Source organism: Zalophus californianus, chromosome 14, assembly GCF_009762305.2.
Source record: "Zalophus californianus isolate mZalCal1 chromosome 14, mZalCal1.pri.v2, whole genome shotgun sequence".
NCBI lineage: Eukaryota > Metazoa > Chordata > Mammalia > Carnivora > Otariidae > Zalophus > Zalophus californianus.
Genome location: NC_045608.1, coordinates 88542785 through 88564968, shown reverse-complemented (window position 1 = coordinate 88564968; position 22184 = coordinate 88542785). Strand labels below are relative to the sequence as shown.

The following is a 22184-nucleotide window of genomic DNA, read 5'->3' as shown; positions in this document are numbered from 1 at the left end:
CCTTTCTTCTAGTTACCGTTTAGAGTCTTTAAAAAACAACCATGGTACTTGCATGTGGAATTTATAATGTGGTCTGGGGACCATGCCCCGTTCAGTAAACAATCTAAAGGCACCCCCATATCAGCAGTGTTTGGAGCAGAGAGAAGGAGAGGAGCCTATCAGGAGGAGGAGATGCTCTCGCTCAGTTTTGAAGAACTTCAGGGAGGTAATTCTCTATTCAGAATGGCCTGTGCCGAAGTTTGGGATATGGTGTGGTTGGGACCCGTGTGTAGCTTCTGCATAGTGTGAGGAGAGGAAGAAGTAAGGAGGCTCAAGAGGTCAGGAGTCTCAGATAAAGGAGAATTTGGTATTCCATCTACTCCAGCCGTGAAAGTTTGAACTTTATAGGCTAGACAATGGGGTGCCACTGAAATAATTTAAGTGGAGAAATAATAAGCTGATATTTTGGTGAAGTGACAGAAAGAAAAGAAGTAAGCAGGAACTATTGTGAAGGACCATGTAAGCCATAGTAAAAGCCTGAACTACACTAGTGACAATGGCTGAGGGGTCAAAGGAAGAGATGAGAGGTCTTTAGGAAACTGAGTCATGAGTGCCTGGATGTAGGCAGGAGAGATGGGAAATCCCAAGAGGATTCCAGTTTTTGGCTTGGTGACGTATAGATGGAATTGCCATGCCAGGTAAAGAATGTGGGTGGAGAAAGAGGGTTTGAAGGAAAAATAATGAATTCCATTTTGGTGTTTATGGAGATGTTGCATACAGAAATTGGATACATGAGTCTTTAGCTCACTGGAGAGCTCTGGGCTGAAAATAGATATTTATAGGTCATAAATATGGATTGTTGTTGAGGCTCCTGGTATGAATAAAATTATCCAGAGAGAATATGTGGAGCACTATTTTATAAATCTTTCAAAAAACACAGATGCCTGGGTCTGTCCCAGGAAGTCTGGTTTAATTGGTCTTTGATGCAGCTGCAGGCATCATTATATTGTAATAGCTCTCCTTTGGGATGCCAGTGGCACCCAGCACACAGGTCTAGAAAGAGCGGGAAGAAGACATAGAATGCGTTTCTGAAAAACAACAGGTAGGGGACGGGAGAGTAAGGAGAAGGGTAACAGGGGCTGTGAAGGACGAGCCAGGGAGATGGACTGGAGATCAGGTAAAAGACGCCCCAGCACGTAATGCAGGTGACATTTCAGCAGGAAGGGAGTAGGGAAAATGCCAACTATTACAGCAAAGAAAAGTGAAGTAAAAGGAAACACATCTATTGCATGAGGCCATTGAGAAGCTGATAGTAACTTTAGGACGTATGCACTCATTGCCCTAGTGGGGTGGGAGCTGGCTCACAGCTGATGGAGGCATTGGGGGAGGCAAGCTGTTGATGGACCCAAGGTAGAAAGGCAGTTCTTTCTTTTTCTTTTTGTCTTTTCTGCTTTCGGCGGGGAGGGGCAAATTGTCATGTTTAATTCTGAAAAGAGTAGCCTGTTCTGTAGAAAAAGGTAAATGTAAAATACAAGAAAGGTCTAAATCATTGGTCAAGTTTCTTGAAGTAAGATAGGTTCTTATGAATTGGGGTGGAGTCCCAGTCACAGGAAGGAAGACCTCTTTCGTGGGTTTCCGGTTGTCCTAAAACTCTCTCAAAGAGGGAGCAGTGTTCTGTAACTATGTGCACTACTCAGGTGAAAGTGCTCGGAGTTTTCAGTGTGTCCGAAGATGTGTTAGGAGGGGTGAAGACCTCTCAAAAAGGAACCTCAGATTTAGCTACCAGATCACTTAGAGAAAACATGGAAGTGAAAGGCAGCTGTGAATTGAGAGATTTGAAGGCGAGGAAAACCTAAGTGTAAGGAGCTGAACTTAGAGAGCTTCCAGTGACTTCCATGCACTATAATCACTGGTTTTTAATTACAACAACTATATGACATGCTTATTTATAAAACCTTATTTTACTGCCTTTGAAAATTCAGTTAGTGGAATTTCATATATGAGTGTGTGTAGTTAACTTCAACATGCTGGACCAAAGGAGGATGAGCTGCCCACCTACGTGTGGCCTACCCAAGGCCATGGTGATAGTATGTGTCGTGAAGGAACATTGAGAGGCTTGTTCATCCATGTTGGACAGAACTTAGGCAACAGTGAAAATGAAGGTATGCATAGATGAATTCATGTTTGATGCCCATGCATTTCCTAATAGGGAAAATAGATGGATATATGTTGCTTCATAGAGTTTTAAATAAATTAGCACAAGGTTGTTCTCATTGCTTTACTGTTCCTTAGCCAAACATTATTTACATCTAAAAGAAATATCCTACATTCCCAAATAGTTTATTTCCTTCTAAAACTTATCATACTGGCTTGCCAATGAGCAGATAAACAGGCACAGTCTATAAGATATTAATACATACAAATGATATATTGAATGCTACTACATAAATAGGTCCCTTTTTGTTATTGGACTAATAATCTTGAGGGGAAAAGGTTTTCCAAGTAATTTCTTAGGATACTTTCCAATTTGCAGATTTTTTAAAAAATCATTGAAACTTCATCAAATCTATCAATATGGTAATACTACAGTTGTTGACCTTTCAGAATATACAGTAGTGGTAGGTAAAACCATCCCTGGTTTTTCTTGGAAGAGTAATAAATGTCTCTTTTCAGTGTCCAAAGAGTCATAAATATTTTTAGAGATTAAAAATAATCCCTAAAATTGTCTTGTCATATGCATTGACCTTTAACCAAATGAGCTTCGATTATTCTGTAGGTCTCGAATTTCCAAGTCATCCTGTATCTCAATTCTCTATAAATTTTGACATCCACGCAAGCAAAGCTTTCATTTTAAAGCCATCAAGGGTGACATTCAATACATATTTAAGAACTAGGGTGGTGTGGACAACAGTCATTCAGAATGTATACAGACCACATGGGGAGCAGGCCACGCTGTGCCAAGTCTTACCTTACAAGTTTCTGGAGGGTGCTGGTCCCTGAAGAGGGCCACGTGGCAGGGAGGCACTCAGAGGACTCAAGGCAACAGCTGTTTACTAACTAGGATAAATGTGTACGGATATTTCAACAACTGTTATGGCTATTCTGGGGTATCCTGGCTGAATACCAGTCTGGAGTGCCAGGATTTTGAGCTGTTTTGGACATGACAAGGGAAAAATGGTAGGGCGCTAGCAAATGCATCCATGTGGAGGTCTATAGAGCTGCTAGCCCTCTGAGGCTCTTCCTGATGTTTTAGAGAGCTCTAAAAAACATTTATGAAGATAAGCTCATTTACTGTTCACCCAACAGAGATTTTTTTTTTTTTTTGAGAAATCCTCAATGACAAGTACTGTGCTTGCTGAGTGCCGAAAGAAGGTGAATAGATTTTGTCCTTAGTGAGTAGTTTTAGAGGGGTGGTTCTTGTAAGCAAGGTTTTCCTGCACAAACAAGAGTCAGCAAATTGGAGGTAGATACTCCAGAAAGTGCTAAAATACATGAAAGCCCGAAAAAGCATGCTGCCTTAGAAAACACAGTGTGTCTGCAGTGGCCTGAGCTTGGGCTGTGTGTGCACTGGGAAGCCCCTGGAAGTGTGAGTTGTAGGATACCCTTAAGGGTCCTGCAATGTCAAGTGCATTGATCATTTTCCTATAGTTGATAGAAAGTTGCTAAGTTTAAACCTGAGGGTGATGTGGTGAGGTTTGTGTACTGGAAAAATTCTTCTCAATGCCCTTGTATATGCACTTGGGTCTAATCAAGACATCTGACTGGGACTGTTTGAATGTTTGGATAGCTCTATGCTGAGCAACTCTTAAGTGGCTTTGACCTTAAAACTGGATACTTAAGAAGATATGGGAAAAGTGACAGAAAGCTGTCTTTCTAATTTCTAAACCTAATGTTAGTGGTCTTTCACAAAAATACTGTGATTTATTAGGCCTGTGTTAGATATTGAAACGGTCATTTTATATCCGAATAATCTTTTGTGCAACATCACCAGTTTTAAGGAGCATCCCTGAGACATTCCTATGGAAATGTTATCTCTTAGAATGCTTATGGACTTGCTTTGCTTTTCCACACATGTCATGTTCAAAGTTTGATAGAAGATGTACAGATAAAATCTGAAGTAGAATTACAAAAATTTACCTAAAGATTTAAAAATGGCCTTCTAGACATAATCTTTCCTTTTTTTTCAGCTGCCCCGAGACAGTGCATTGAACTTTACTTTGATGAAAAGTACTCTATTGAACCGTCTTGGGAGTGCAAATTTGATCATATTGAAGTTCGAGATGGACCTTTTGGATTTTCTCCAATAATTGGACGTTTTTGTGGACAACAAAATCCACCTGTAATAAAATCCAGTGGAAGATTTCTATGGATTAAATTTTTTGCTGATGGAGAGCTGGAATCTATGGGATTTTCAGCTCGATACAATTTCACTCCTGGTAAGTGAGGGTTTGGTTTTTTCCTGTTTTTTTCTTCCTCAGTTGTCTGTTTTCGTAGTACAAGAACTTTTGTAGGACAACTTCATATTTTTTCGAAGAATTTTCTAGCTCTCCTTTAAATCACACCTACAGTGCTTTCTCTTTTCATTTCATAAATTCTGAAAGCAAAATAAATTTCCCTTAAAATTTAGCCTCCACTAGAGGTGAAGTGTAGTGACTCAGGGGTCTGCGTGATCATCAGGAGCACAGTTAATTAAATGGACTCCCATTATGCTGAAATGTGTAATTCAAAAGGCGGCCTGTAATAAAGAAACTAATTACAGTATACACTGAATCCCTATAAACTTGAAAAAGCAATTGTAGTACTGTAAAATGTATCCATCAAAGTGATCTTTGGAGAACTGGAATAAAAATTTCTTTTGTTCTGAAAATTATAATTTTTAAGCAAATGGATCTTAGTGTAAAGTAGTGTAATCCCTTTTTAGAAATGCAAATTCCTAAGAGTTCTTATGAAAGCCAAACTGAGACCCAAAGCGGCCAAATATTCATTTGCAAGGTCTGCAGACATTATTTGTCATTATACAATTATGCATTCTATGTCAATTTTCCTTTTAACCTGCTAATATTAAAAAAGGGTCTATGATGTTGACTGGCTCGCTTGATGATGAGTTGTCATTTGTTACAATAAAAATTGGTTTTCACATTTTTAAATTGCAACATCAGGCTGAAGCGATTTGAGATTTGATGAAGTGAAGTCATTTTTTTTAATGGAAAGATGACTCAACTTACCTAAAGCACGTTATTTATATGTAATTACATATTTTTCCAGTTTGTATATATTACTTTACTAAGGTATATAACAGGCAAAAATGAAATTACAATATATGTAAAATTTGTTGATGTTTCTATTCTGTGTTACAGAGGTAACATAAAAGCAGAGCTCAGCTGCTCAGTTCAAACATTAAAATTTTAAAAATAATTAATATAGCATCAATGAGGACTTTCATTATGATATCATGGTTTATGTTAAATAAGTTGCATATCAGCGGTATCATACGTATTAACCTTAAACATTAGGAATCTTTTCGTAGTGTATCACTAAGATATTGTGGTTTTAATTACTCTTTGTTAATATTGGATTGTTCACAGAAAACCTGGGTATCTCATATTGGCGATCAAACTAACTTGATGTGTTCTGAAACCTTGCAAACATTGAGACTACTTTATTAGTGCTAGAGTTATACATGGAAATGTTTTTTTTTTTTTTCCTTGACTGATAATTTCGAGTATAACCAGGACCTAAGGATAGTTCTACGCTTTTATAAGTTATATCTTCATCCTAAGATTGGAGATCATGGGGATAATGCCTAGGACTTAAAATTGAGGTTGTATGAAGTTGTAAAGTCAACTTTATCAACATAAGCAATGCTGTCCACGTTTCTAGCTCTACCGGAGAGAACATAAATGTGGGAGCTCAGTGTGCTCTCCCAGGGTTTTAAAAAGCCCCTCTGTTCCCTGTTCCTTGTTTCTTTAGAGCCACTTTACTTTATCTGTATATAAAAGGAGATTTTACTGCCAGGAACTACTGAATCAGAAGAAAACGTGACGAGATGATTCCATGAAATTGAGGATGAGTTACGGATGGAGAGAGGCTTCTGTTTCCACTTAGATAAACTAGAGTAAAGTAAGTGCACAGGGAGGCATAGGCTTGGCATATGAAGAAACAAGAGGCCCATAAAAGGGAGACTTGTAAAACTTCCATGACTGCAGACATTGACGATCCGTGGCCCAAAGCCATTGCCTGAGTGGCACAATCACCTACAACTCATTTCATAAAGAGGCAGTATTGAGGAAACCAATTAGTTAATGAACGAGGAAGGGGGCAGGGATTAGTAATAATTTAGACAGCATTTAGGGAATAGGGAGTCAGGCAGGCTTCAGTTTAATTTGGGCTTAATTTTGATTTGGTAGTGTGCTTCAAGTGGTGATTTGGGGAAATTGAAAAGGTAGAGTTCCTGAAGTCAACTTCATGATTGAAATTATAAAACATTGCTATAATCACCAGGGCATCCAAGTGGACCCCACATTGGAGGGGAATGCCCTGCCCACCAGGACACATCCAGAGCTGGACCCACCGTGGCTTTGAGGAACACTGGTTTTGGAACTGATCTGGCCTCAGTGCTGGCTTTCTTATTTCTTGCTTGCTATAAACTGTGGACATGATCCTTAATGTTCTGTGCCTCAATATTTTAATTTATAAAATAGGGATGATATTGACCACCACGTTGGGGTATTTGAAGATTGCTTGCTTGCCAACCAATGCCAATCTATGGATTTTTCACTTCATATGAGATCTCAACTCTTGGTTATTATTTTTTATTAATTAGATCATGTGTTCTTTAAGAACAAAGGGGCCGTGCTATAGTTTACTGAGAGAACAAGTGCCCCAGACATTTTAGATTACAACTGCTCTCACTCTATTTTGGGGGTGGATGTGCAAAACGAATACCTGTAAGATGTCACTTTTCCCTGTTTGTTTAAATGGATCTAGGCCTCCGTGTGGGGGTTGTAGTTATTTGCATTGGAAGCCATAAAATATGTCAAAGCAGAGATAGCAAAGGGAAGGCCAGGTGGTGTTTATTATGTTTGTGAGCTTACTCCAAACTGAAATCTGGATCTTCACTGATAGTCTCAGAAACCTGAAGTCAGCATACTAAGAATGTACCCACTTTTAGGAACGCATCACATCAACCAAGCTAAAACGTCTGAATATCCATATAGACGTCTTTGCATTGATATACACACATATACACATATACACACATACATAAACATGCATGAAATGCACATACATGCATTTTCAATAAGAATTCTTTGAATCACACAGCTCAATTTTTCTTGTAAGCAAACATACATACATGGGTATCCAGTTTATAATGAGAAGATTATATAGTGAATGTGCAATCCAAATATTAAAGCTTAATTACATGAATGCCTGTTGACTAGCACCCTGCTAAGGTACGTGATGATCCATCTCTGGGGCATTGGATCATTTTTTCAAGGGTGCTCCACATCTCAGACTGCCAATTCCCCTGTCCACTTTCTGCTTTCATCCTGCCTGAGCGGGACACTAATTTGTGTCAACTCTTGTCTCAAAATTTGCTTCTATTTCTTAATACCTGACTCTCTTTGACTTTTCTTCCTACACAACTTGAAAAAACAGCCTTTTTATTTTGGGCTCCTGTGTTCCTAGTAGCAATGCTTCTGGACTGGTGGTGGATGGGCGCTAACGAACTGGAGGTCATGTGTGGACGTGCAGGGTAGGAGGGCAGAGCCAGAAAAGATGCCTTGGAAGCACTCTTAAAGGGGTAGTTCCTCTATCTCCTGACACCCTAGACTAGTCCTCACTTTTTATTTCATGGATTCTGGTTATCTTTGGATACTGTGTCCGTACCCAGGCCCACAGTGCGCTGATGAATCACCCAGGGTTATAGTCGAGCATGCATGAGGATTGTGATGTTGAGCAGCGGTCGGAGAGTAGTCAGTTGGGTCTAACCCTGGGATCTGCAGAAACGAAGAACAAGGGTGGGGCCTGAAGAGGGACCAAGGGACCCAGATCCCTGATGGGAGGCCCTAGGGTGATGTCTGTAAGGGAACCTCTCTTCGTCCTGTGTAAACAGAGTCGTGTTGTGAGGTCTCCTCACCGATAAGCTCCCACTTCTGAGAAGAGTCGGATGAGTTCAGAATCACTGAAAATGTTAAAAATTACACGATGGACAATTTGGTAGCCCCCAGATAATTTAATGAGAAAACGTATAAAAGTGCTTATTGTAATAAAATGATATTGTGTTCTCATCTTCGTAGGACAATTTTTTTTTTATCTTAAAGAAAGATTTAAATCAAATGCATTGCAGAAAAATGAATAATGATTGCCCTAGCTGGGTAGGCTTGGAGGAGAATGAGGAGGGATTGAAGGGGCCCAGATGGAGATACGGTGAAAAGGTATTAGCGTTATTAGTAATGCTTTCATTTTTGAAAATGATGCTATATTTTTGATACAACTTATGTAAGTAAAGGTAAGATAAAAAATCAAAAAAGAGAAATACTATAGTCGGTAATCTTTAAATGAATTTTTGGAGCAGAGGAATACCATTTATCTGTAATCCACATTTTCTTTTTTACTGAAACTGAGAATGCTTTTCAAGTAGAAAATAATTCTCCCCTACAGCCAGCTGCCTGTATATCTCAATTTTCTTTACCACTGGAAAATATAAATGAAGGAGAAAACATGTAACATCTGCTGTACCTCCAGTCCAGGAGCATTACGAGGGGCTTTATTCAATATTAAGGAAGAGAAGCATCTAGGATGCTCTACTGTTGGGGAAAGTAATCCTTTCAGTCTCTTTAGGAACAAGTATCTTTTGTTAGCCTTGTAGTTTTCTTCCTAGTGGAGACATTTTCTGTAATCACCGATATATAATGTTTATGAAACCTTCCTCTTCTGATGTTTTGTTCTGAATGAGTTTTATGAAATAATGTTATATATAACCTATTAGAGAAATTTTACTTAAGGATTGTGCCTCAAAATACCAAACAGGTGAGGTAGAGTCAGGTATTCCCATGCAAGTGAGTGGAGTTGTTAAATATATTAAGATTATGGTGATAATTGGCACTTAAACAGCACCTTTCGTATGAGAGCTCAAAGTGCTTTAGGAACCTTCTGCCCAATTCCTAGAGTCCTCTTAAGACTCCCAGCTGATTGACGTCAAAGACAGCGGAAGTGATACATTGCAGCGATTTAAATTGAGTGTTCTAAAAAGATGTCTATGCATATTAAATGAGATATATTATTTAGGTAAAATATTGTCATGGACTGGATGCTATTTTAATTTCCCAGCACAGTGCTTTTCTTCTTTGAATTTGAAATGTGAATGTATGTGCGAATATTAACCCTATTGAAAGTTCCCACATTTTCTTCTCTACATAATCAGAGTTGTGGTATATGCTCTGGTATGAAAGAAAAAAAATGCATACATCTGTCTATCCATATCATTTTTTCAATAGCTAAATTTTAATTTGAACTTGGCCCTAAAAGATGAAAGAATAAAAGGTTTTAAAGGCTGAAGTTGAAAGAAGGACTTTATTTGATTACTTCGTTTATCACATAGAAAGGAAAGATTGAATAACTTTAGATCAGATAGCATTGTGTTTTCTATTATCTTTACACTGTAGACCCCCAATGGTTTAACTTCAGCCCAGCAAACACTGTCAAATAGAAAATGTATGAAACAAAATCACATTTCCTCTTCTTTTTTTTTATTGAGATACTATTGACATGTAACATTGTATTAGTTTCAGATGTATAACATAATGACTTGATATTTGTATACACTGGGAAATGATTACAATAAGTCTCGTTTCCCCATCATCGTATAAAGTTATATAATATGCAGTGCATTATTATTAACTCGAGTCACCACATTGTACATTAGCTCTTCATGACTCATTTGTTTATGACTAGAAATTTGTACCTCTTGATCCCCTTCTCCAAATTCACCTCCCCCAAATTCCCTCCCCTCTGGCAACTACTAAACTGTTCTTTGCATCTGTGAGTTGGGATTTGTTTTATTTGTTCGTTTGTTTTGTTTTTTGGATTCCACACATAAGTGAAATCATACAGTGTTTGTCTTTCCAAGGCTGGTTTACTTCATATAGCATAGTGCCCTTAGTTGTCACAAACGGTAAGATTTCATTCTTTTTATGGCTGAGTAGTATTCGATTGTGTGTGTGTGTGTGTGTGTACCAGTGAATTCATCTTCTGTATTATATATAATATATATATGCACACACACACATATACACATATATATATTATCTTCTTTATCCATTCATTCATTGATGGACACTTAGGTTGTTTCCCTCTCTTGGCTATTGTAAACAAGGTTGCAATGAATATAGAGGGGCATATGTTTTCAAATTAGTGGTTTTGTTTTCTTTGAATAAATACCCAGAGGTGGAATTACTAGATCATATGATAGCTCTATTTTTTTAATTTTTTAAGGAACCCCCATACTATTTTCCACGGTGGCTGCACCAATTTATATTTCTAGGCTTTTTTTTTTTTTTTGAAGCAGTTGTAAATGGGGTTGTTTTCTTAATTTAAGAATTTTCTTGATTCCTTGAAGGGGAGGAAATCGGAGGGGGAGACGAACCATGAGAGAGGATGGACTCTGAGAAACAAACTGAGGGTTCTAGAGGGGAGGGGGGTGGGGGGATGGGTTAGCCTGGTGATGGGTATTAAGGAGGGCACGTACTGCGTGGAGCACTGGGTGTTATGCACAAACAATGACTCATGGATCACTACATCAAAAACAATGATGTAATGTATGGTGATTAACCTAACAATAAAAAATTTAAAGAAAATAAAAATAAAAATAAAAGCTACTGTACAGCACACACAAAAAAGAATTTTCTTGATTCTTAATCTGATAGTTTGCTGTTAGTGTATAAAAAGACAACAGATTTTTGTTATTGATTTGTATTCACGTAACAGTTTTTTGGTGGAGTCTTTAGCGTTTTCTGTGTATAGAATTATGTTGTCCTCCAGTAGTGACAGTTTAACTTCTTCCTTTCTAATTTGGAAGCCTTTTATTGCTTTTTCTTGCTCCGGCTAAGACTTCCAACACTATGTTGAATAAAAATGGCAAGAGTGGGCATTCTTGTCTTGTTCCTAATCTTAGAGGAAAAGCTTTTGGCTTTTCACCATTAAGTATGATGTTAGCTGTGGATTTGTCACAGATGGCCTTTATTATGTTGATGTACATTCCCTCCATACCTACTTTGTTGGGTATCATAAGTGGGTGGTGAATTTTGTCAAGTGGTTTTTCTGCATCTATTTGAGATGATCATATAATTTTTATCCTTCATTTTGTTAATGTGGTATATTATGTTGATTGATTTGTGGACATTGAACCATACTTACATCCCTGGAATAATCCCAGTTGATCCTGGTATATATTGATCATTTTTATTGAATGCAATTTGCTAATATTTTGTTGAGGATTTTTGCATCTGTGTTCATCAGGGATAATGGCTTTTACTTTTCCATTTTCCCTTCCTTCCTTCCTTCCTTCCTTCCTTCCTTCCTTCCTTCCTTCCTTCCTTTCTTTTCTTTTCTTTCTTTCTTTCTTTCTTTCTTTCTTTCTTTCTTTCTTTCTTTCTTTCTTTCTTTCTTTCTTTCTTTCTTTCTTTCTTTCTTTCTTTCTTTCTTTCTTTCTTTCTTTCTTTCTTTCTTTCTTTTCTTTCTTTCTTCTTTTTCCTTCCTTTCTCCCTTCCTTCCTTCCTTCCTTCCTTCCTTCCTTTTTCTCTCTCTCTCTCCTTCCTTTCTTTCTTTCCTTTTTTGGTGTCCGTGTCTGGTTTTGATTTCAGTGTAATGCTGGCCCCATAAAATGAGTTTGGAAGCATTTCCTCCTCTTCAATTTTTTGGAAGAGCTTTAGAATGATAGCTATTAAAATCTTCTTTGAATATTTTGTAGAATTCACCAGTGAAGCCATCTGGTCTTGTATTTTTCTTTGTTGAAAGGTTCTTGATGACTGATTCCATCTCCCTGCTAGCAATTGGTCTATATAGATTTTCTACTTCATGATTCAATCTTGGAAGACTGTATGTTTCTAGGAATTTATCCATTTCTTCTGGGGCGTCCAATTAGTTAGTGTATGATTGTTCATGGTAGTTCCTTATGATCTTTTGTATTCCTTTGGTCGTTTGTAACTTCCCCTCTAACATTTCAAATTTTATTTATATGAGCCGTCACTCGTTTTTTCTTTGTGAAGATAGCTAAAGGTTTATCAATTTCATTTATCTTTTCAAAAAACCAGCTCTTTGGAACGACTTATCTTTCCTCTTGCCTTTTTAGTCTTTATTTCATTTATTTCCACTCTGATATTATTGTTTCCTTTCTTCTACTAACTTTGGACTTCATTTGTTCCTCTTTTTATAGTTGCTTCAGTGTAAAGGTAGATTGTTTATTTGAGGTTTTTTCCTTGTTTCTTGAGATAGTCCTGTGCTCTTAGAACTGCTTTTGCTGCATCCCATTGATTTTGGTATGTTGTATTTTCACATTCATTTGTCTCAAGGTATTCTTTTATTTCTTTTTGATTTACTCATTGACCCATTGGTTGTTCGGCAGTATGTTTAATCACCACATATTTGTGATTTTTTCTAGGTTTCTTTTTGTGTCATACATTTTTGGCCAGAAAAGGTGCTTGACATGTTTTGAATCTTCTTAAATTTATTGAGACTTGTGTTGTAGATCCTCTCTATTCCCTTCTTCTTCTCTTGCTCTCTTCTGTTGTGGTTTGTTGTCTTTCTTTGGTGTTATGTTTAGATTCCATTCTTAGTGCCTTTGTATATCTACAGGTTTTTGCTTTGTAATTACCATGAAGCTTATAAATCAGTTCAAATATACCAGCCTATTTTAAGTTGATAGCAAGTTTTTTTTTTAAGATTTTATTTATTTATTTGAGAGAGAGAGAGAGAGTATGAGCAAGGGTGGTGGGAGGAGTGAGATAATCCCCAGCTGACTCTGTGCTGAGCACAGAGCGCTACCCTGGGCTGGATCCCACCACCTTGAGATCATGACCTGAGCCAAAATCAAGAGTTAGCCACTTAACTGACTAAGCCACCTAGATGCCCTACAAGCTAAGTTTGAATACATTCTAAAACTGTATGCATATACTCTCCTCTATGTTTCATATTTTTGATGTCACCTTTTACACCTTTTTACTTTGTGTATCCTTTAACTAGTTGTTTTAGTTATGGTTATTTTTACTACATTTGTCTTTTAACCTTCATGCTAGCTTTACAAGCAGTTAGTTCACTACCTTTAATATGTATTTACTTTTACCAGAGAGATTTTTACTTTCGTATGTTTTCTTGCTACTGATTAATGCTATTTCTTTTCAGCTTAAAGAAGTCCCTTTAACATTTCTTTTAAAGCCAGTTTAGTGGTGGTGAACTCTTTTAGTTTTTAAGGAAAATTTATCTCTCCTTCAATTCTAAATGATAACCTTGCTAGATGGAGTATTCATTGTTAGAACTTCTTTTTTTTTTTGCTTTCAATACTTTGAATACATCATGGCATTCTCTTCTGGCCTACAAAGTTTCTGCTGAAAAATCTGCCAATAGTTTCCTGGACATTCCCTTGTATGTAACAAGTTGTTTTTCTCTGCTGCTTTTAAGATTCTCTCTTATCTTTAACTTTTGACTTTTAACTATAATGTATCATGGTGTGGATCCCTTTAGGATTATCTTATTTGGAATTCTCTGGGATTCCTGGACCTGGATGTCTGTCTGTTACAACTGTTTGGCTCTCCTGGATGTAAGCCCCATTGATTTTTAAAGCCAGACGTTTTGGAGGCTCATCTCTCCAGTGTAGGTCCCAAGAGTTGGGATGCCTAAATGTAGGGCTCAGGCTTCTCGTTCCTCACTGATAGATTCTGTATCTGTGAGACTCCTCCCTTTTCACCTGCTTGGTGAAATCATATCTCTGCTTCTTCAAACTTCTTAATATCTTTGTTATAGAGAAGCTGTTCAGGTAGTTTTCAGGTCTTTTTCAGAGAAAATTGTTCTGTATGTAAATGTAGATTTGACATTTCCATGGGAGAGGGGAGTTCAGGGTCTTTGTATGCCACCATCTTGAACCACCTCTGTTATTTCTTTTGGGGGCTTATTTTTTTAAGAAATAAAATTTAAAACTTGAGAGTCACAGCAGGGACAAAATTGAGTGTGTAATGGACACCGATGTGTTCATGTGAGGGCAGTTTTATCTGTCCCTTACTCTCATCCATCCAGCCCATGACTTGGTTCATCTGATCTATACGATACAGGGCTTAGGGGGAGGGATGAGGAATAAAGAGAGAGACAAAATGCTATTTGGTCTTGGTGGGTGTTCAGGAGAGAAGTTGAGAGTGGGAGAGAGGATTTCCAGGATTAGCTGCCATCTGTGCAGAGAATACTGAAGACAGTAACAAAGGAGAAGGAAGATTTTTAAGTTTCCTGTACAGAAAGAATGCCTTCTTCAACTTGTTGTTTCCTGGAGAGGCAGAGAAAAGTGTTTTAAGTTGTTTATATTTACTTAGTGGTTAATTGCTGGCACACGAGATTGATTATGGTACATCCGGGATTCAACCACATGGAGACTCAGGCATATTTCTGTTGTAGATGTGTATTTTCTTTAGATCTGAAAGAGAGCTTGGAGTTAACCTCATTTAGCCTTTTCGTTTTAAAGATGAAGATACGTAAGGTCTAGATAAAATGTGCTGCCCAGGTTTATGACTCTGTGTAGAAGTTAAGTAACTGCTTGTTTATCTGTTGTATAACCATTGTGCTGATACACCTTCTTCAAAGGGTAGAGATTATGACTTTAATTACATCACATATTGCAAGCACTTTTAGTACAGTTCTATTAGGAAGTTTAATTAACTGGCGTATGAATTTAAAAACTCATCTTTTTCATGTTGTTTGAAATGTCTTTCAATTCAAAATGACCAAAGAGGTGATGATTTGTCTCCTCTCCCTCTGCCTATGTTATAAAACTCTGCCCTTTCAACTCATCTGAGTCTGAAGTGTGTGAGTCATTCCCTGTTCTCAAATATCTGCCCTGATGGGCACGGTCAGTTGTGTGTATAATCTTCTCATGCCTTGAAACCTGAGGCTCACATGCTAAATACTCAAGGGAAATCTTCAGTTTCTGCCTTAGGTCTCCCACAATTATTCCTCCTTCCTTAACACACGTCTCTTTGACTTTTTCTTGTGATGCCAGTTGCTTCCAGTCTCCAGCACCATCCTTTACTCCAGGGTTGTGTACCCTAAGGACACTCAGCTGATGGGAGAAGGAAGGGCTGATCCTATTTACATTCAGATGCCCTGGGGCAGAGCTGTACCTTGAAATCAATACTGCTTACTAATTTGCCCAAAGGTGTTTTAAGGACTAGCTGAGGCCACGCCTCAATCAGTCATAATAACATCACCTCTTTCCCCAATCACACAGTAGTCCCAGCATCAAAGGACCAGTATCCACCATTCACTTAGCTCTAAAGAGAAATTATATCATTTAAGCAAGAGGAACATTTAAAAAACAAAACAGAAGAAAGAAATAGTGCATAGGTTCTGTCTTCCTTTTGCATTGTCATGTTTTTTCTGGTGTCTGGAGTCACTAAGCTGCTTGGTAAAATAATCTAGAAAATGCTACCATTTAACTTATCATTGCAGCTTCAAGAAGTGTGTGTTTCAAATTATAAACACCTAATGTATTTTGCTTCAGATAATATTACCTAACTGTAATTTTTTAAAACATTTTCTTTCATAACAATTTGCGTATAGTTTGAGACTTATCGTCATTTTATTTATATGCATAAAATCAAGGAATTGTCAGGAAAGCCACCCACAGTGTTATTTTCTTGACCAAACGTTTTTCCCTATTTTAGAATTTGTAAGCCATTATAGCTACTTAACTATAGCTCATACAACTATTCTTTTTTTTTTTTTTAAAGATTTTATTTACTTATTTGAGAGAGAGAATGAAATGGAGAGAGAGAGAGAGCATGAGAGGGGGGAGGGTCCGAGGGAGAAGCAGACTCACTGCTGGGCAGGGAGCCCGATGCGGCACTCGATCCCAGGACTCCAGGATCATGACCTGAGCTGCAGGCGGTCGCTTAACCAACTGAACCACCCAAGCGCCCCTCATACAGCTATTCTTAAAGTGAATGCAGAGAATAGCAATTTCCACTAGGCTGTATTTGCCACTGCATTTATTCAACAAATGTACTGTAGAGATGCACTGTACACAAGATATATGTATGTATATAAACACTGTAGAAATACAGTATACACAAGATTCTGTCCTCCATACAATGAGTTTATAGTTTATAAGATAACAAAATCAGATAGACTGTAGTAGACAGAGTAATGCCCCTACCCCACCGCGCAAAAAACATATTTATGACCTAATCCCTGGAATCGGTGAATATATTTGGTTATATGGCAATGGGAATCAAGATAATAGATTGGATCAAGGATGCTAATCAGATACTTTAATGCAGGGACCTTCATTTGGATAATCTGGGAGGGCCCACTGTAATCACGTAAGTTCTTCAGTGTGGAAGAGGGAGGCTGAAAAGTCAGTGTCAGAGTGATGTGATATAAGCAAGAATCCAATGCCATTTCTGGCCTTAAACTTTGAGGAAAGGACCATGAGCCAGGGAGTGTGGGGAGCCCTAGAAACTGGAAAAGGCAGGGAATGGATTTTTCCCTAGAGCCTGCAGAAAGGGAAAAAAAAAAAAAGCCTTGCTATCACCTTGATTTTAATCCAGTGAGACCCATTTTAGGTTTCTGACATTAAGAAATGTAACATAATACATCGGTGTTGTTTAAATTGTCTAAGTTTATAGTACTTTGCTACATCAGTGATAGAAACAGATACAGATTTTCCTACCTGAAAGTAGAATGCTGCTATAAAACCTCATCTAAAAAATGTGGATATGATTTTTGCAATTGGGCAGTGGGCAAAAGCTGGAAAGATTTTGAAGAGAAGCATGATAGAAAAAGCCTATGTTGCCTTAAACAGACTGTTAATAGATACATGGATATTAGCAAATTTGCCAATGAGGACTGACACGGAAGTGAAGAGCATTGCTGGACACATATCTGCCTTAAAGAATGTGTATGTCGGGGCGCCTGGGTGGCTCAGTCGTTAAGCGTCTGCCTTCGGCTCAGGTCATGGTCCCAGGGTCCTGGGATCGAGCCCCGCATCGGGCTCCCTGCTCCGCTGGAAGCCTGTGTCTCCCTCTCCCACTCCCCCTGCTTGTGTTCCCTCTCTCGCTGTGTCTCTCTCTGTCAAATAAATAAAATCTTAAAAAAAAAAAAAAGAATATGTATGTCATCATAAACAAACTGCCAGTAGAAACGTGAACATAGAAGGTGCCAATTTTGAGGACTCAGAAGGAAATGAGGGACATGTATTTGGAAACAGGAGGAAAAGGAATCCTTGTTCTCTTGAGTCGGAAAATTTGGCAGAATTGTGTCCTGGAATTATATGGAAAGCAGAACTTTTAAGCCATGAACTTAGGTATTTAACTGAGGAGATTTCCAAGCAAAGTGTTGAAGGTTCAGCCTGCTTTCTCCTTAATGCTTTAGGAAAACACAAGAGGGAAGAGACAGATTGAAGAAATAACTTTTAAACCAAAAGTATTGAGGCTTAATGACTTGTTAGATTACAAACGATCCTAAAATTAAGAGATTCACTGCATATTGAAATTTAGGGGATCTTGGGATGGGGTTGGAAAAACATGCTCTAAAGAGAAAAATGAAAGTAGAGCTGGACAACCTTTTGCTAATCCTATGGAAAGATAAAAACATCAAAATATTCAGTCTCACAAAAGGCTCTTTCAAATGATTAAGTGTGTGACTCATAAATCTCTTCAGTCATCTCAGCAGAAGCCCAAAATAGAGTTGGGATTATCTAGAAAAGACCTGTGGAGGAGACTCTTGGCTAATAGAGTGAATCTCGTGACATACACAGGAAACTCATGAGGTTGCTGGGAATGTTGTTATATCAGCACAAACATTGCTATCTTGAACTGAAGGAGACAGGATGAAATGAAAGAAAATGGTTAAGATCACCAAATATCTACAGGCAAGAAACCTGCTGATAAAACTCCTCAGCTGCAGATATGTTCTACCTTTCATGAGAAAGGAAGGCTGATTCAGAGGGCACAACCCCAAGCCCAGAGGATGGGTCTTTGAGGCCAGAGGCATAGCTAAAAATCACAGAGGATAATTTCCAGGCTTTGAAACCACGTGAAATTTTCCAGATGGATTTCATAGTTGGTTGGGACTATTGGAATTCTTTTTCTTTCCACTTTCTCCCCTTTTAAGGAGAAGTCTCTATAAATGTTACCCTATGCCTACCTCACCATTTTGATTTTGGAGCAGGTAAGATGTTTCCTGGGTTAGAGGTTCGCAGATAGAGAGAACTTGTGCCACTGGATTATACCCAGTGCCTCATCCACACCTGACTTAGAAGATAAACAGTTGTTGAGCTGATGGGATTTGGACTTTGAGTTGATGCTGTAATGGGTTGAGACTTTTGGGTGCCTCAGGATGGGATGAATGTATTTTGCATGTGGGATGGACTTGAATCTTGGTGGGCCACAGGTTAGACCATGGTAGGAAGAATAATGGCCCACAAAGATGGGCCATTTTTCTACATTCAGAAATCTGGAACCTTGGGTATATGCTATTTTACATGGCAAAGGGAAATTAAGGTTGTGGACAGAATTAAAGTTGCTCATTAGCTGATCCAAAGATAAGGAAATTATCCCAGATGATCTGGGGAGGCCCAGTGTAGTCATAAGGATCCTTCAATGCAGAAGAATCAGTGTCAAAATGATAGGATGTGAGGAAGACTCCAGTGGCCATTACTGGCTTTGAAGATGGAAGGTGCCCATGGGATGTGGGCAGCCTCTAGAAGCTGAAAAAGGCAAGGAATGGATTGTCTCCTAGAGCCTCCGGAAAGGGAACGTAGCCCTGCCAACACTTTGATTTTAACTCAGTGAGACCCGTTTCAGACTTGACATCCAGAACTGTAAGATTATAAATTTGCATTGTTTTAAGACATTAAATTTGCGACAATTTGTTACAGGAGCAAAAGGAGACTAGAATAACATGTAACTAACTTAAAAATGTTTTGTAATTTGAGGAGTGACATAGAAAGTAAACAAATGATGTAAGAATTCATTGTGGGGATGCAGAACGTAATCCTTTGAGTCCATTAGCTCAAATTTTTAAAATACTTGCATTCAAAATGCAGAATACTCAATCATTTCAGCTTGACTTTCCTACATATAAATTGATACTCTCTTTCTATGTGGATGGAAGCATATGTCTATATATATCATTTGATTTTATGTGAATGCCATCATTATGCATAAATATGGCTGATACCGCAACAAAAGAATGACTTGCAATCCTTCCCAAAGATGTGCATTGGGATGGTGGTATTTTTGTTTGTGGTAATAATAGCTCTTTGTAGAACCTGGCACTCTTGAAGCCTCTGCCTCTTCATGGTGTATCTGCCCGATGCCTCTGCTTCAAACAGCTCTTGTCCGTTCTTGCTTGCTCACTTGGCCAGCTTCCCACCATTTTCACACTATGCTGACTTGCTTGAAATTCTGCCTCAGTACATCCTTATGGCATTTTCCCTTTCCAACTACTTTCAGACACCTCACTTCAACTAGACTACCACCAGAATTACAGAGTGATTATGATATAGTAAGACTCTTGGCAATCAGCAAGGCATGTACCCACGAAAGAACTAAACTTGACTTTTTTAAGCAGGAGGACATCTTAGTCATCAATATGTCACTTCTGTTCTGTTCTCTATTGATCAGAGCCCAAATCAGAAGACTGTTTTATTCCCTGGGAACTTTTCTTCTGAAATTTGCACTTCAAAGCCCCAAGGACCTTCTCTAAGTGATTCAGGGACAATTGTGATCTGGGAAATCAGTACTACCTTAAAACTGTCCTGGACTCTATCATGGTTGCTGATGTAGTCTGAAAGGAAAGTATAGCAGATTTGGCGGGCAAACAAAGTAGAATTTGTAGGCTGGTCAGTGGCTGTGCGATGGGAGTGGGGAAGGAAGACGGATGTCATGACCATGGCAGGTAAAGCCTGCAGTCGGGGGCTTTCATGAACCTTACTATGACCTTCTGCCATAGATAATTGGTTAACTGGTGAGAAAGTTATTCCTGGCTTTTGTTGCATGTGTTTATTATTTTCTTTTAATAATAATTTTCAAATTGTATTTTCATCTCAATTTTAAAGGACAACGAGCATGTAAATAAACAGTGATGCAACCATGCTTATTTTTGATTGACAGCTGTTTTACCTTTTATCTCCTTTCCACTTAGTCTGTTCCCTTTGTTATTTTCTTGGATTCTTGCTCTGCTTCTGCCTGCCACCCGTTTCTTCTCAGCATTTTTCATTTATCGGCAGTGGCTGCATCCCTCTTTCCTTGAGGACTCCCTGGTGGTGTGTCTCCCACGCCCTCCTCCTTACTGCTCCTCCTGGCTGCCGGATCTCCAGGGTTTTCCATCGCACTTATTGACTCTGCCAGCCCCGTTTGCTTTTATTTTTGTTTTTCTTTTGGTCCGCTTCCACATTTTCTAGAAAAAAAAGATCCACATACTATTCCCATCTGAACTATTTATGAACCCTTAACATAGGAGAAATGTAGCAATTATATAAATAAATATGATAGTTTTCTGTTCGAAATGTCAGCGTTGGCATTTATGTTCACTGTGCTAAACTTTTCACTGCCTGTCTCGAATTGGATATAACAACAACTTACATGTTCTATTCTAGAACATAAAGTAATCCACAATAAAGCGCCACTTTTTGTTGAGGTAAAGTCACTCTAAAATGGGATTTGGAGTGTTTTTCTCATTATCTTTGGATGAAATATTCCTTTATGCCTATAAGGCACCCATGTTCTAGGGAAGTTCCTCAGTGGTTTCAAGCTATTTCCGATGTAACTTACATTTCCTCATCAGGGAAAAATAATTAGTAATTTTAATTTACTAATAATTTGAAGCTGTAATCTTAATACATATTCAACTAAAAAGAATCATTTTAGGTCTTTAATTTCAAATATATTAGAAGATACTCCTTTCCTTTTAGAAAATATTAACAATGTGCCAAATAATTGCTATAGTGTATTTGTATATGTCTTTAGTTCTTCATTTCTTCATAAACCCATTTTTCTCATATTCAGTTTTTTCATAGTTTCATGCAGCATATAAACTTGTGCACACGTACACACATATAAACATATGTACATATATAATAATTTTATAAAACAGGGTCAAACATGGGCCCTAGCTTGTTGTCTAAATTCAAACTGTGGCTTGGAAACTTTTTTTTGTGACTTTTTGCAATAGCAATTTACTTAATCTCTTGGCTTTAGTTTCCTCATGAGACCAGTACTTGACACATTATCATTGTAGATTTTTCTATCTAAAGATACAGTCAGAATACTGACATTACTTCACATGTGGCTTGATTTTCTCTGAGATTACATCTAAACCTCTGATTCATTATTTCATAGATTCTTTCAACAACAATAAAACATTATTGACCCATAATTGGTCCAGACTCTAAATGCTGAGACACGAGATTGAGATACAGACTTTGCTCTTGAGGAGATTACAGTGTATTTGAGGAAATAATATTTATACCCAGTATGAGGAGTGCCATGAATAAGTGGATAAATTTACACCTTTAAATTTCCAGTGCCTTAACAGTGCCTAGCATTCATTGGCATTTATTGAAATTTTTTGAATAAATACCTGGATGAGTTAATAAATGAATAAATGAATGAATGAGTGGATTGAATCATCAGAGGTAGGAGTAAGGTACCAGATATGAAAAAGTTAGTAAAATGCATAGCCAGGTAGTCAAGACCATTTAGAAAGTAGATGTGTGACTTTGAAAGGAGAGGAGTTGAGATAAAACCAGAAGAGCAATCTAATTCAGATGCTGAATGGTTCTGTAAATGATCCAAACACAACTTCAGGAAAAGTGAGAAATGTACTAATATTTTAAATTGAATTGCAATGGATGGATTGAGAAGAGACAGAATAGAAGCCCAGAGAATGAAGATGAAACAAATTCAAGCACTGCAGGGAAGAGATTGTGAGAACCAAGATTC

General features: G+C 38.0%; 1 protein-coding gene across 13 annotated transcripts in view; it reads left to right on the top strand.

Annotated features, from left to right (window-relative positions):
* The window catches only part of NETO1 (neuropilin and tolloid like 1), a 121077-nt gene that overhangs the window by 4470 nt on the left and 94423 nt on the right, over positions 1–22184 (top strand). For all 13 annotated transcript variants that reach the window (XR_003517023.1, XM_027576692.1, XM_027576690.1 and 10 more), the window contains exon 4: positions 4167–4415. Coding sequence is in view for 12 of the 13 variants with exons in the window: in XM_027576692.1 (XP_027432493.1) it covers positions 4167–4415 (249 nt within the window). In the remaining variant the exon portion in view is untranslated. The remainder of the gene's footprint in view (positions 1–4166; positions 4416–22184) is intronic.